The 11,843-nt window shown below is 39.4% G+C and overlaps 1 protein-coding gene across 6 annotated transcripts in view; it reads right to left on the bottom strand.

Annotated features, from left to right (window-relative positions):
• Positions 1–359: 359 nt before the first annotated feature.
• Positions 360–11,843, bottom strand: part of TBC1D30 (TBC1 domain family member 30) — a 57,523-nt gene continuing 46,039 nt past the window's right edge. For 3 of the 6 annotated variants that reach the window (XM_074827326.1, XM_074827320.1, XM_074827325.1), the window contains 5 exons: positions 6,769–6,881; positions 6,456–6,595; positions 4,631–4,837; positions 4,368–4,424; positions 360–3,045 (listed from right to left, as the gene is read on the bottom strand). In XM_074827326.1, the coding sequence (XP_074683427.1) occupies positions 2,264–3,045; positions 4,368–4,424; positions 4,631–4,837; positions 6,456–6,595; positions 6,769–6,881 (1,299 nt within the window). In that variant the 3' untranslated portion in view covers positions 360–2,263. The remainder of the gene's footprint in view (positions 3,046–4,367; positions 4,425–4,630; positions 4,838–6,455; positions 6,596–6,768; positions 6,882–11,843) is intronic. The other 3 variants (XM_074827322.1, XM_074827324.1, XM_074827321.1) reach the window with 2 other exon arrangements.

The raw sequence follows: 11,843 nt of genomic DNA on the forward strand, positions 1-11,843 counted from the left end.
CAAGTGATGAAGTTGCTTTTGCTGTACATTCAACAGGTAGAACACCCTTTGAGGTACTGAACAGCTAAAATGACATTCAATTTTCTCATCTAGCAGTACTTAAAGAAAATTTCCTGCAGCAAACATCGTCAGACTAACGCACTGAGTTGCCGTGGTTCCTTTGCCTCAATCCTAACTGTCCAAGTAGAGTACAATACCCTCAGAGCACACTTGCCAGTTACTGATTAGGTCTGAAATTGCTAGAATTAGTATTCTACTGGCATTTCTTTCCCCAGACCAATATCCACGCAAAGCTTGCTAATTTTACATTGCTTAATCACATCTTAACATGTTGAAAACTCACGCACGTACTTGCAACATTTTAGCTGTTTTTGCGGAATGACAGTCCTTTTATTTTTACTGGTTCAGTATACAGCCACGTGATACACTGAAGCTAAGAAGAACTGGGGAGAATGATTCACAATAAAATTTTGAGAAGTCCATTTCTTCCAAATCAAGGCAGAAACAATTCTCATACAGTCCATGATCAGTGACTAAATTCTACATTATTTTAAATTTACTTAGTGCTATAAATAATCATTAATGACACTACTACTATAATCTGAAAATAAGGCAGGGGCAGGACCTGATCTACGTCCGTTTTATATCTATAGTGTTCATACTTGTGTATTATTTTATATGCATACACTTGTATAAAACAACAACAAAATAAAACTGTCCCCACAACAATCAACAGGGTATACTGTACAGCTTATAAGTTATGGTATACAGTAAAACTGGTATCACATCCTACAGGTTACGGGATACATTAATAAATAGACAATGATATATTAATTTGCAAATTTAACAAAGAATTTTAAAAGAGGAAGAAAAATATTCCATACAATGGGGCTGATTCATCATTAATACTTTTACTGCAGTTTAAAAATAATGACACTTTCAGGTCATGGGAAACCTGGAAGCAATAAGGTCATGAATCACAGTCAATACATACATTTCAGCAGAGGTGTAACATTTTAAGAGCAACCTGAATTTCTTGGAGTTTGCTTGATTTTGCAACCCTGAAGTTGAATTATCCACATTTAGTTTCTCTGCCTGCCTGTTTAATATATATAGAAGAAAAATGTACTTGTCTTATGGTATTCACCAGCTTTGCTTTTTGATTTGGAAGTAAATACTCAACTTAGCGCTTTGCCATTGTTCTTTCACACCAAACCAGAACCAAGCCATGGAAGCCCATGGTAGTCCCATGGGTCCATCCCACTTACATAGTGGACAATGTGTTGGCTTTTAATGGTAAGTGGCACCCTAAGTATCTAAACACTCTATAAATAGAATTTAAAACCCTAAACTACTTTGGAATGTTTATATATTTTACCTACTGCTAAGATGGCAAATATGATTTAATTACAAGTCTATAATTTAGATAATAGCTTTTAAATCCACTGAAGCCAAGATGTGCCATAATATTCATACAACTACACACACAGCTGTACCCAATTCCTAATTTTGAAGTGCTGCAACTCTTCAGCAGTAACAGAAAGGTATGTATGTACATATCTAACAGAAAAGGAGCAAAACAGTGTTGTGGATGGATTTATGTCTGCTATTCTCATGCTCACTGACTACATTTATATTAAACACTATCAGCAGAGGACTGCTGTGGGAAAAGAAACACAAAATGCTGCTCAAGAATGTCTGAAGCCAGACGGCCCAGGAGGTAAGTGGTAATAATGTCAGGCCCAAAGTGATACTTCCGCTTGCTGGCGCTGCTTGTGCTTCTGTTAGTCATGGCTTCTCCAGCTACTCACAGAGCATGACAAGGTCTAATGGGAAAGCTGCATAGCAGTCATAAACTGTTATACGTGTCTGCTGCACCAGATAATTTGCCCTTCAAGCTTTGAAAGGGACGGGAGGCAGCCATGGGGGGCTGAGGGGTTAAAGGCAGCCAGTGATTTTATGTCCAAGTTAGGTTTAAAGAAACTACATGCTTCACGCTGCAAATCAATGTTTATTTTACCACAGAACCATCAGAATTGGCAAGAGGGTGCCAGAGAGCATTTTCACTAATCTATCCCATAACAACACGGGAGCACAATTTTCAAAGACACATATTTATACATCTGGTAACCACTTCTGTTCCCATTAGTTAAAGATTAGAAACATTTTGGGACACACATACACACACACATTTTTTTAAAAAAAAAAAAGCAATACAAATTTTTTGTTGCTGTCAGAAATAGAAAGTACCAGGTAGTGTACATCATCGTTTCCTGGTCCCACTGTTGCCACTGGCAGACTTACTGAAACTTCTGCTCATTTGTGGGAAGTGTACAGTTGGTGTTCTTTCAGTGGGGCCATACAGCCCCAAATTCCTGGCTGTAGCAGACTTTCGAAGAGGCTTGACACTGGGAAAAGGATTGAAGACTTGCGGCTTTGGGTTCCCAGGCTGGGGAGATTTAGCCTGGTTTCCACCGTCGCTGGATGAACTGGAGGACTCTGATAAACGTGGCTGGCCGGACTGACAGGATGCTGACTCAGCATCAGTTTTGTTATCTGAGGTGAGTTCCAGTGCTTCCAGTTTTAGCTGAACCACTGCCATGTTTGTACTGCTGTCTGTAGGGACTGGTTCAGATGACTGCTGGTCAGCTTTCCGAGCAGTCCTGTCATCCAAACCACCTCCTTCTCTTTCTCCAAATGCAGAATGTTTGGACGTCTCCTCCTTTGCACCAGGACTATTTGTTTTACAGCTCTCACTCTGCTCATCTATTAGTCCTATAGTATCCCCATAGCCCAGCTGGCCTTTGGCCCTAGCAATATTCTTTCGATGAACTCGTATGTGAGTGCGCCATGGAGAGTTCAGTTTTGGTTTAAGATCTTCTTGGGGAATGGGAGACATCTTCCCTGTAGCATGACTTGGGATGTGAATAACAGCATTTTTGAGAGACCTGTTATTCAATTTCATCTTCTTTCCTAAAAGGAGGTGGTTTATCACTGGGGAATGGTTTACCTGAGAAGGGAGGAGGCTGGTAACTGGCCCTTTGTCTGAAAGAAAGTGTTTAAAAGAAACACAGGATTGTTAAAGAACAAAACAAATCAATGTTCTAAGGATCCATCACCAAATTTGATGCCTTTCTTGAAGTATAGCAAAGGTTTGTAGGACTGACTGTTATTTTTAAAAAAAAAAAAAAAAAAAAAAAAGAAAAAAATCACTGAATTTCTTACATCTTGGGGTCAAACACAAAGCTGTAACTTCTATAATAAAGATTTCCTGTCCTCCCTCCTTGCTTCTTACTTATGGGTAAGTCCTGAGCCAGGAATACCATGAAAATATATCATAACAAAAATAGCTTCTCAATTTTTGGAACGGCACTATAACTGATAGTTTAACATTAATATTGGCTTCTGACCTTTCCCCTCTCCTTCATTTTTCTTCCAACTGTGAGAGACAATTCAGTCCCTATACGAGGTCAGTCAAATAAGCCTCTCCATGGGGCCTGTGTGACTGGAGAATGAACCAATGTATTTTTAATGGATAAACCACACCAGCTCTTCTCTATTAGGTCACCTCATTAAACCAGAGCAGTAGACTCGGAATTAGGTAATTAGATGACATATGATTAAACCATAAACCCATAAACCATAAACCCAGCCCTGCACCATGATTAGTAAGACTAGAAGGGTTTGTTTTGGAGGGCGGGGGTTGGCAATCCTTGGGAATCAACATTCTACTGTTTGCACTCTCTGCTGGCTCCAGCCTTCATTCAAAGCAAATACTTTGCCAATATTAAAAAAAAAATCCTTATAAATTATGTTAATGTTAATGAAAAATTGCAGCTCTATGTATTTAAGTGCTCCTGCTAGGACAAGTTTAGACAATCTAGAAGAGGAGTAAGAATTCACCACAGTGACCCATCTGCATGGTTGAATGCCGACTTAGAAAGATGACACCTAAGTGGGGAGGAATGAGTGGGGTGGGCTGTGTTCAGCTGTGCTGTACATGCTAACCCCCACGTTGTTGAGTTTGCCCACTGGGGAAACAGACTCCATAACATGGATTGCTAAATAACGGATCGGTGTCCAGCTCAATCCTCAGAGCAGGATCATTACGGCTAGGTAAACTGTCAGCCACATGGAACATCTAAGCCAGTTCTTCAGCTGCATAATTTGCCATGTCCAGATGAACTCAGAAGAGTTAGGATAATATGGACCAGCTAGGAATCTACCTGACACTTGGTCTGAAGTGTACTCATCTCATTTCACTTCTTATAGTGCATCAGTATGTCAACTCCAAGAATGCCAGTGATGTAAAGTTTTAATCAGAGATTAACACAATGCACCCAGACAGCAAAGACATTTTTAAATACCATTGTTCTGCTGGTCCCTGGGACCTAAAAAAACCCCAGAGTCGTCATCTTCAGATCCTGACAAAAGAAGAAGAAACATCACCTTCTCATTTACAATCTGTCTGTATGAAGTGGTACCCACTTTTATTAATGTGTTATACATTCCATCAGTCTCCCTTGTTTTGTCTATTTAGTTAAAAGTAAAAGAATGTTATTTGCCTTGTCTCCCATGATGAAGTCAGCCTGTAACAGATCAATAAATGAAGCATGTTTCGATATGTTACCTGTTCTGATATACACGTGGTGAACCTGCTGTTGCTGCTTCTTCTTTATCCTGGAATATTGCTTTTTCAGTGCATTAATATCAGTGGTCATACGCTCCATCATCATGCTGTTAAAAGCAGCATGATACTCACTTCGGCAAGAGTCTATTGCTCCTGGACTTAATTCTGCAATGTTACTGGAACCCAGACTTTGTTCTTCATTCTCATCTGCAGAATGGGAATACAGTGGAGATGAGGAGTAAATTGGCATACTCAAGAGTTCTGCAGATTGTCTACAAGGGAAGTCTATAATCTTATTTAACTGTAGTCTTTAATTAAAAATGTATTATAATATGCATATTTAACAAAGCTGCACTATTTATAATAAGTAGCATTACATCTCTGGAACTACTCCTTAAGAATAGCAAGGGTTTGAGGGGAGTTTAAAGAGTACAAAAGCCAATTAACATAGCAATGCAAAGTTATAAGCACAGTTCTTCAATTACCCAAAAGTACATCAAGCCATCACTGAAGTAATTCAGAAAGTGATTATTAAAGACACTCAGTTGGACAAAGAGGAGGCTAACAATGCAAGTTATAAAATACATTACAGTCAAGCAGGCATGAGATTAAACAACCAAGCTAGTGATACCAGCAAGCAGCATCAAGAAACAGTTATAGCATCACAGGGAGAAAGCTGCTCATAGCAACAAAAGGAATAGGCACAGAGCAGCTGAGGATCAAGCAACTTGAGAGGGTCTCTGATCAACAGCTGCAGAGCAACAGCAGCAGTGCAGTTTATTTTCACAGCTGTTTCTGATGCACCGCCAAACTGGCACTCCAGGGTCAAGGGGATAACTCTTTTTCAAGGGATGTTTATTTGTCTTTGGCTTAGTTTGCAACAGCAGTTTGATGTTCTGACTAAGTGCTAGCTTGAAACAGCAGGTAGGGACTTACAGTCCCTCAGGAAGGGAAAAACAAAACACCACAGCAATCAAGAGGAAAATTGCAGCTTATAGGTCTCAGTAAAACCAAGTCACAAGAATGATGATGTGTAATCAGATAACAGCAACTGCAACATCAGTCTGGGGTGTTTTGGGGGGAAGGTGGGGATGGGTTGGAGATAAATAACTATAGCCTCTCCTAGGATATCATAAAATCACTGTTGATCCAGTACCATTTCGTAAAGGTAGCCGCAAGTTAAATGATCTGCTTTTCCTGTATGGATCAGGATTTTGTTCTGCTTGTAGAGCTTGCACAGGTGAACATATAATTCTATCAGAAATTTTATTTCAACGTGGAGGGACTTGGAAAATAGTGACATTTTGTCAGAACACCCTAACTCATGCCCAATTTTTTAAAAAATGTGAGTATACCCAAAACATACAACAGTCTGAAGGTTTGGCCAAAAGGGTGGTGAAATGACCTGCAGAATTCACTCACCACTGATAGGCTCCAATACTAGCCATGCATATGCTAATAAAGGTCAAGATTATTTATTACATGTACACTCTTCAGAAAATGCTGACTACCTAACAGCCGTCTTAGAAGTGTGGATTTAAGGTGGACTTTTTTCCACACATGTGCTTCTTTTATTGTGCGTGGGCAACACTATGGAGTTGGTTTTTTTAACTGTAGCCAAATCCTTAACCCACACTATCATTTATTGTATACATACAGCCTTCCTGCACGGACCGCAGAGCAAGTCATTTGGTACCTGCTGTAATGTCTACATGAATATAAAATACAACTTTCGTTGCTGCTTTCACAGAGGAAGCTACAGATGATTTCTGCAAGGTCATGCAGATTTAGTTGCGTTTTCCAAAATGAACAAAAGCCCTTTTACCTTTCACCTGTTTTTGGTATTTTTGGAGCTCTGGTGCCAAAAACCCACTTAGTGGTCCAAGACAGCCAATTGCATTGGCAATTGAGTCTTCATCATCCAGGTCATTCTCCTCATCACTGTCTCTAGTTCTGCCCAGCCTTCTGTCAAATGAGAACATAAGAGAAAGAAGAAGGACACATTCTTAAATACGATCATCACCAAACATTGTTATCTTCTTTAAGAGCATACAAGGGAGGATGCCACCTGCCTTTTCACTAGCTGTGTAGGGTAAACAATAACCCAATATGCCATAAGCAGCTCATTTCAAACTTACCCTGAAAGTGAAGTTGATTTTACTGCTGCAGGGAAAGGAGTAATGTTGTATGTGTATTTCTCTCTTAATTCTGCCAGTTGTGGGAAGGGAAACTGAGCCATGGTATAAACAGTCTAGGGAGGGGAAAAAGAAAAAAATGCAGCTTTTAAAATTTTCACTTTAACTAACAGTCTCACAAAAGATTTCTCCATGAACAGACTTTCACAGTCTTGCAGGATTAAAGGCTGCATATTCTCATGTGCTGTAAGAAAATGGAAATGGTCTAGTTTTATGATTCAGTCAGTATTTCCTGTAAGAAAAATAAAGACTGACTCATTAGAAAAATACATGGTTCAGAGAAAAAGAAAACCAAAACTGGAACTGATAACATGAGATGTAGGGTCCTTTTCAACTCCTATACTTATTTAATAATCATTGTTAATCCTCTCCTTGCCAGCACACTGGAAATTCTCCTCCTCCAATTATGATTTCACTTACATGAATGCATGATCCAGAAGATCTATGTTTCTGCTCAAGTATTCAACAAGGTATTGACACTAGCATAGATAGGAAGGAGCAGATCCTCACTTGATGTGGACTGTTAACAGATCCATTACTTCATCTGAGCAGTCCCAAGGGCTTGTGTGAAGGAAATCACTTCAACATAAAAGTTATGGCCAAAGAGGAAGGACCTAACATTATCCAGCTAACTTCTCTCCTCTCAGTTTCTGGTTTTGATTGTTGTTTTGTGGGAGTTTTTGTGTTTTTTTCTGGGGAGGGTAGCGGTGGTGTTTTTTTTTAAAAAAAAATTTGTTCTGTGGTGAACAAAGAAACCTCTCTGCAACTCTGAACTCAACATGTAGTCCCTAGAACTTAAAACAAGGCCGTAAGAAACCCTAATACATTTTATTTACTTCAATACTCAGAGTTAAAGAAGATAAATAGTTGCAAATGCATTTGCTTTCAGCATTATTTTTGCTTTAAGTCGTTTTGTAGTAACAGGATGTGTGTCACCAGCCAACCTGGCATAAAGACACATCATATTCATTGCAGTATCACTGCTGATTTGTTCCCACCTATTTTAGTTGCCTTTCTTTTTTTTCCCCACTTTTATACACTTACAGCCATTCAGGACTTCAAATACCTGATACACAACTCATTGGGACTCTCAATGTCAGAAGTAAAAAGAAAAAAATAGCCAAAATATAATTTTTCATAGTTTCTCTGAAATATTATAACTTTTCCCTATCTTGAAAATTAACTATCTTCTGAAAGACAGCAACATAAAAATTTCTCATTAGCTATGACAGGAAATCTTCACTTTTTTTTTTCCCTGTGCTATTAAGTCAGTGACATTTTCATCTGAAGGCAAATGGCCTCAATTAAGGAGAAAGGAAATTCTGAACAATTTCTACATAATCCATTCTTGACCCATGCCTTGTCCGTGCTAAATACACGAAGGAAAATTGCAAACGTTAATTCAGTAGTAGACCTTTCCTGACAGAAGAAGAAAAAAAAAAACCCAAACATTTCACTAACAGCAATGATGTAAGCAATGAGGAGCAGGAAGGACACTCCTGTCTGTACTGGGCACAGGGCAATAGTGCAGCTCAACAGGCTTCTGAGTGAAAATGCTTTTACAGTTTGAGCCATGCACAGACACTAAGGCAAGGAGGATACCTACAAAACCCCAGAGCATAAACTGAAGCTTTGCCATGCCATGAAACTACAATGCTACCATGAAAGACAAATATTCTCTAGGGCCTGAACAGCAATATTCCGACAGTCTACCAGACGAAGGAATTTTATGATCTGGAAAAAGATCTACCTCCGGCCCAATGTGTCTGCCCGTTTGTTTGATCTCCACCACACTTTCCTGTTTTTTTACCCCATATGTCTCAACTCTCTCCCTTCACAGAGAAGGAGGTGTGTCTGGAATTTATTTCTACTCTTTATGTCAACAGCCTTTTCAGGTAACTTGTTCCATATGCTAGTTACCCTTTAAGTGAAAGAGTCGACTGAGTCCTCCATTTACTCCTTGCACCTACTGTTTTAGATTATGCTCTTAGCTTTTGCTTGTCTCCTATCTGTGTCTCTTAACAGATCCTGTGCAATATTTTTCTTTTAGCATACACATTTTTAACTTAATTACTTGTTATCAGATTATAACTGGAGATCTCACTTGCCACCTGGCTAAGAGATCCACAAACAAATTTTATGCTGATGCAAGTTCCAGTGAAAATTAAAAAAATATTGTCAATCAACACCTGTGATCTCCTCACAGCAATGCTTCAGAGTCAAAGCATCCTGTTCTTAGTTTGTACACAGCCTTGGATGCCATTTGGTTAATTCTGGTGAAACTGTGCCAGAGGGAAACAGCCTACACATACAAAGCACGATGCAGCCAAACTTATTATTTATGGCCATAAGGGACAGATTCTGGGAACAAGAGAAGAGACAAAGAAAACCTCTCTTCTCACCTTAAATCAGTAGCATTTGTCACTCCTTTGGCTTACCCTAAAAATGCAAAGCCATCTACACCCTTAGGAGAACACTATACAGAAGGTGATGGGCTGTGGCTTCCAAAAGAGGGCAAGCAGTTTTGCCTTTGCAGACAGCTCAAACACACTTATCTCAAGAGCCACCTCACACTCGTTTAAAGTTCTTCTCTCTTTTCATTTTCACTCAGAAAACAAAACAAAAAGCAAAAGCAAAAAACAAACCCAAAAGAAAACAGACAAATTACTACTCAAGCAGAAAGTTAATAGTGAATACCATCAAATCAGGGTAACTGTCTCTGGGAGATAGTCTAAAATGCTAGGGTACTACAGAGGGATTAATCCCTCTTCCCCTTCACCACAGTAAACACACAGGGATGCCTCTCCTTCTCCTGTTTGTTTCTTATCTCCTCTATGTTGCAATGTTTCTAAGTGTACAAACTGAATTAGTTTAGCTGCTTATAAAAATGCTCACTTTCTGAGAAGGCATGGAAACGTACTCAATCTAATACATGCTGTTTAGACTATCTGCAGACACTTGGCATACAGCCTTCTGTCTCCATGTTAGAACCCAAGTTTATTAATAGACCAATAAAATTACAATGCTGAATACTGTATTTGTTTAACTTCTAGTCCTGAATACATATGCAGTCTACCATCTGATGTGTACAGCACTTACCCTTTATTTACCTAAACTGTTCAATCTCAAAAAGGAGGAAGCTGTAGGCTCGCTTGCTCCTCCAATCCCTCCGTGCTCTCCTCTGCACCACATTGTAAGAACTCTTGCCATGCAAGGGCCAAATCTGCAAAAGCTTTAAGCCCTCAATCCTAGGTATGTGTACTGTCTGCATAGGAGGGAGGCAAGCAGGCTTTTTAATGATAAACTTGCACCAACTACACATGCTGGTGGACAGAATGAGGACAAGAGTCCTCTGATCTACTTCAGACATCTGCTCTGTCAACACTTGCCCCTGAAGGATCAGCCACACCTCCCTCCTGAACTCCCGGAAGGAAACAGGTCTTTTAGAGCACAAGTTTTCTAGTGGCGGAAAAGTGTCTGTTACTCTTCACTGGCTTAAGTGAGCCTAGACAGGTAGTTCAGGTGCAAGTGTGAGTGTCATGCAAGTCTAAAGAACAGTGAGATGATTGCCACCAGCAACCTTTACTGAAATGTGTAGAGAAGGCAGAGTAGGGTATTAATCCTTTCCCCTAGTAAGATACTAATCCTTGAGCCACCTTGTAAAAAGTATCAGATGTAAATTCACTATTCCGATTTTGATTAGGGGAAAAAAGAAAAAACAAGAAAAAAAGAACATTTCGAAAACAAAGCAGTCATCTCTGGCTGACTCCTCTGAAAAAGCCTAAGGCAATTTAAAAAAAATGGTGTCTTAAAGCAGCCTGGATCCTTTCATTAATGCAGTGGTTCATATTTATTTATTTTCTTCTCCAACACAGAGAAAATTGTTCAAATGCATCAGCCAGACACATGGTGGCATTCGTATTCCCTAATGGTAAACTCTTGTAGTGTCTAGTTCTCTCCACTAGGTAAAGACAGCCTAGAGTGAACAGCTCAGATGGAGACGGCTACACTGCCAGTACCTGCCTCTGACTTGAAGAATGCTATCTAAACTATAGTTGGTTTCTTCAACTGAGAAGACACACATAAACCAGACACACTGCTTCTCTACATAGAAAACTTAAGCCTGACACATTCTCCGTATCAATGGCAATGCTATCCTACCTTAACACTCCTGTCGGTGTCACAAAATACACGTGTACACTATGAACACACATATACTTCGCACCAAGTGCTTATTTTTTGCTGAAGCACAAAAAGACTAACTTAATATACTTGTAATTGCAACAGTTAAAAAACCAAAAAGATCCTTCCATCCCTCCAACCAGTAAGTCACCTATGCCTTATCTTCTATTACACACAAAGGCGAAGAAAGAAATCCACAGAGTCACTACAGCCCACTTCAGCTTTCCCAACATTATTCTTTGTCACAAATGCCACTTCTTGATTTTGTACTACACTTGAGACCAGGAACTGAAACACAATGAATATGAGAACACATCAGCTTGTGTCACCTTCCTCACGCATCCTCAATATCCGAACTGCCTTGTGAGAAATCTTAATGCTTATTTAAGAAGTGTGAGTACCTCTGACCAGCTGCATTTCCATTTTTGAAGCAAAACAAAGCCACAGTGCTCACCTCTCCCATTCCCAGAGCTCCCTCATCAGACAAAACAACAAAAATAACAAAAATAAAAAATCTGAAAGTAATCCTTTACTTCAGGGCAGTACGTTAGCAGACTAGGTAAGTGTATTATCCCAGACAGTCAATAAGTTTTGCTTCTAATAATGGGTGACAGAAGTCACCTGCTAACTACTGTTAATAAACTCATGCAGCTTCATAGAGAGACTGACTTTTTTCCTTCCCTTTAAACAGGTGAATTATTGCAGGTGAATTATGTGCTCTGTATTTGCACCCATTTAAACACCATGCTGTAACTCATCAAAAGCAAAGCTCCAGAACTGTAGCATGAGGTCTTTATAAAACATCTAAGCAGACAACACCTCAAGGATGCCACAAA

Source organism: Strix aluco, chromosome 5 (genome assembly GCF_031877795.1).
Source record: "Strix aluco isolate bStrAlu1 chromosome 5, bStrAlu1.hap1, whole genome shotgun sequence".
NCBI classification, from domain to species: Eukaryota; Metazoa; Chordata; class Aves; order Strigiformes; family Strigidae; genus Strix; species Strix aluco.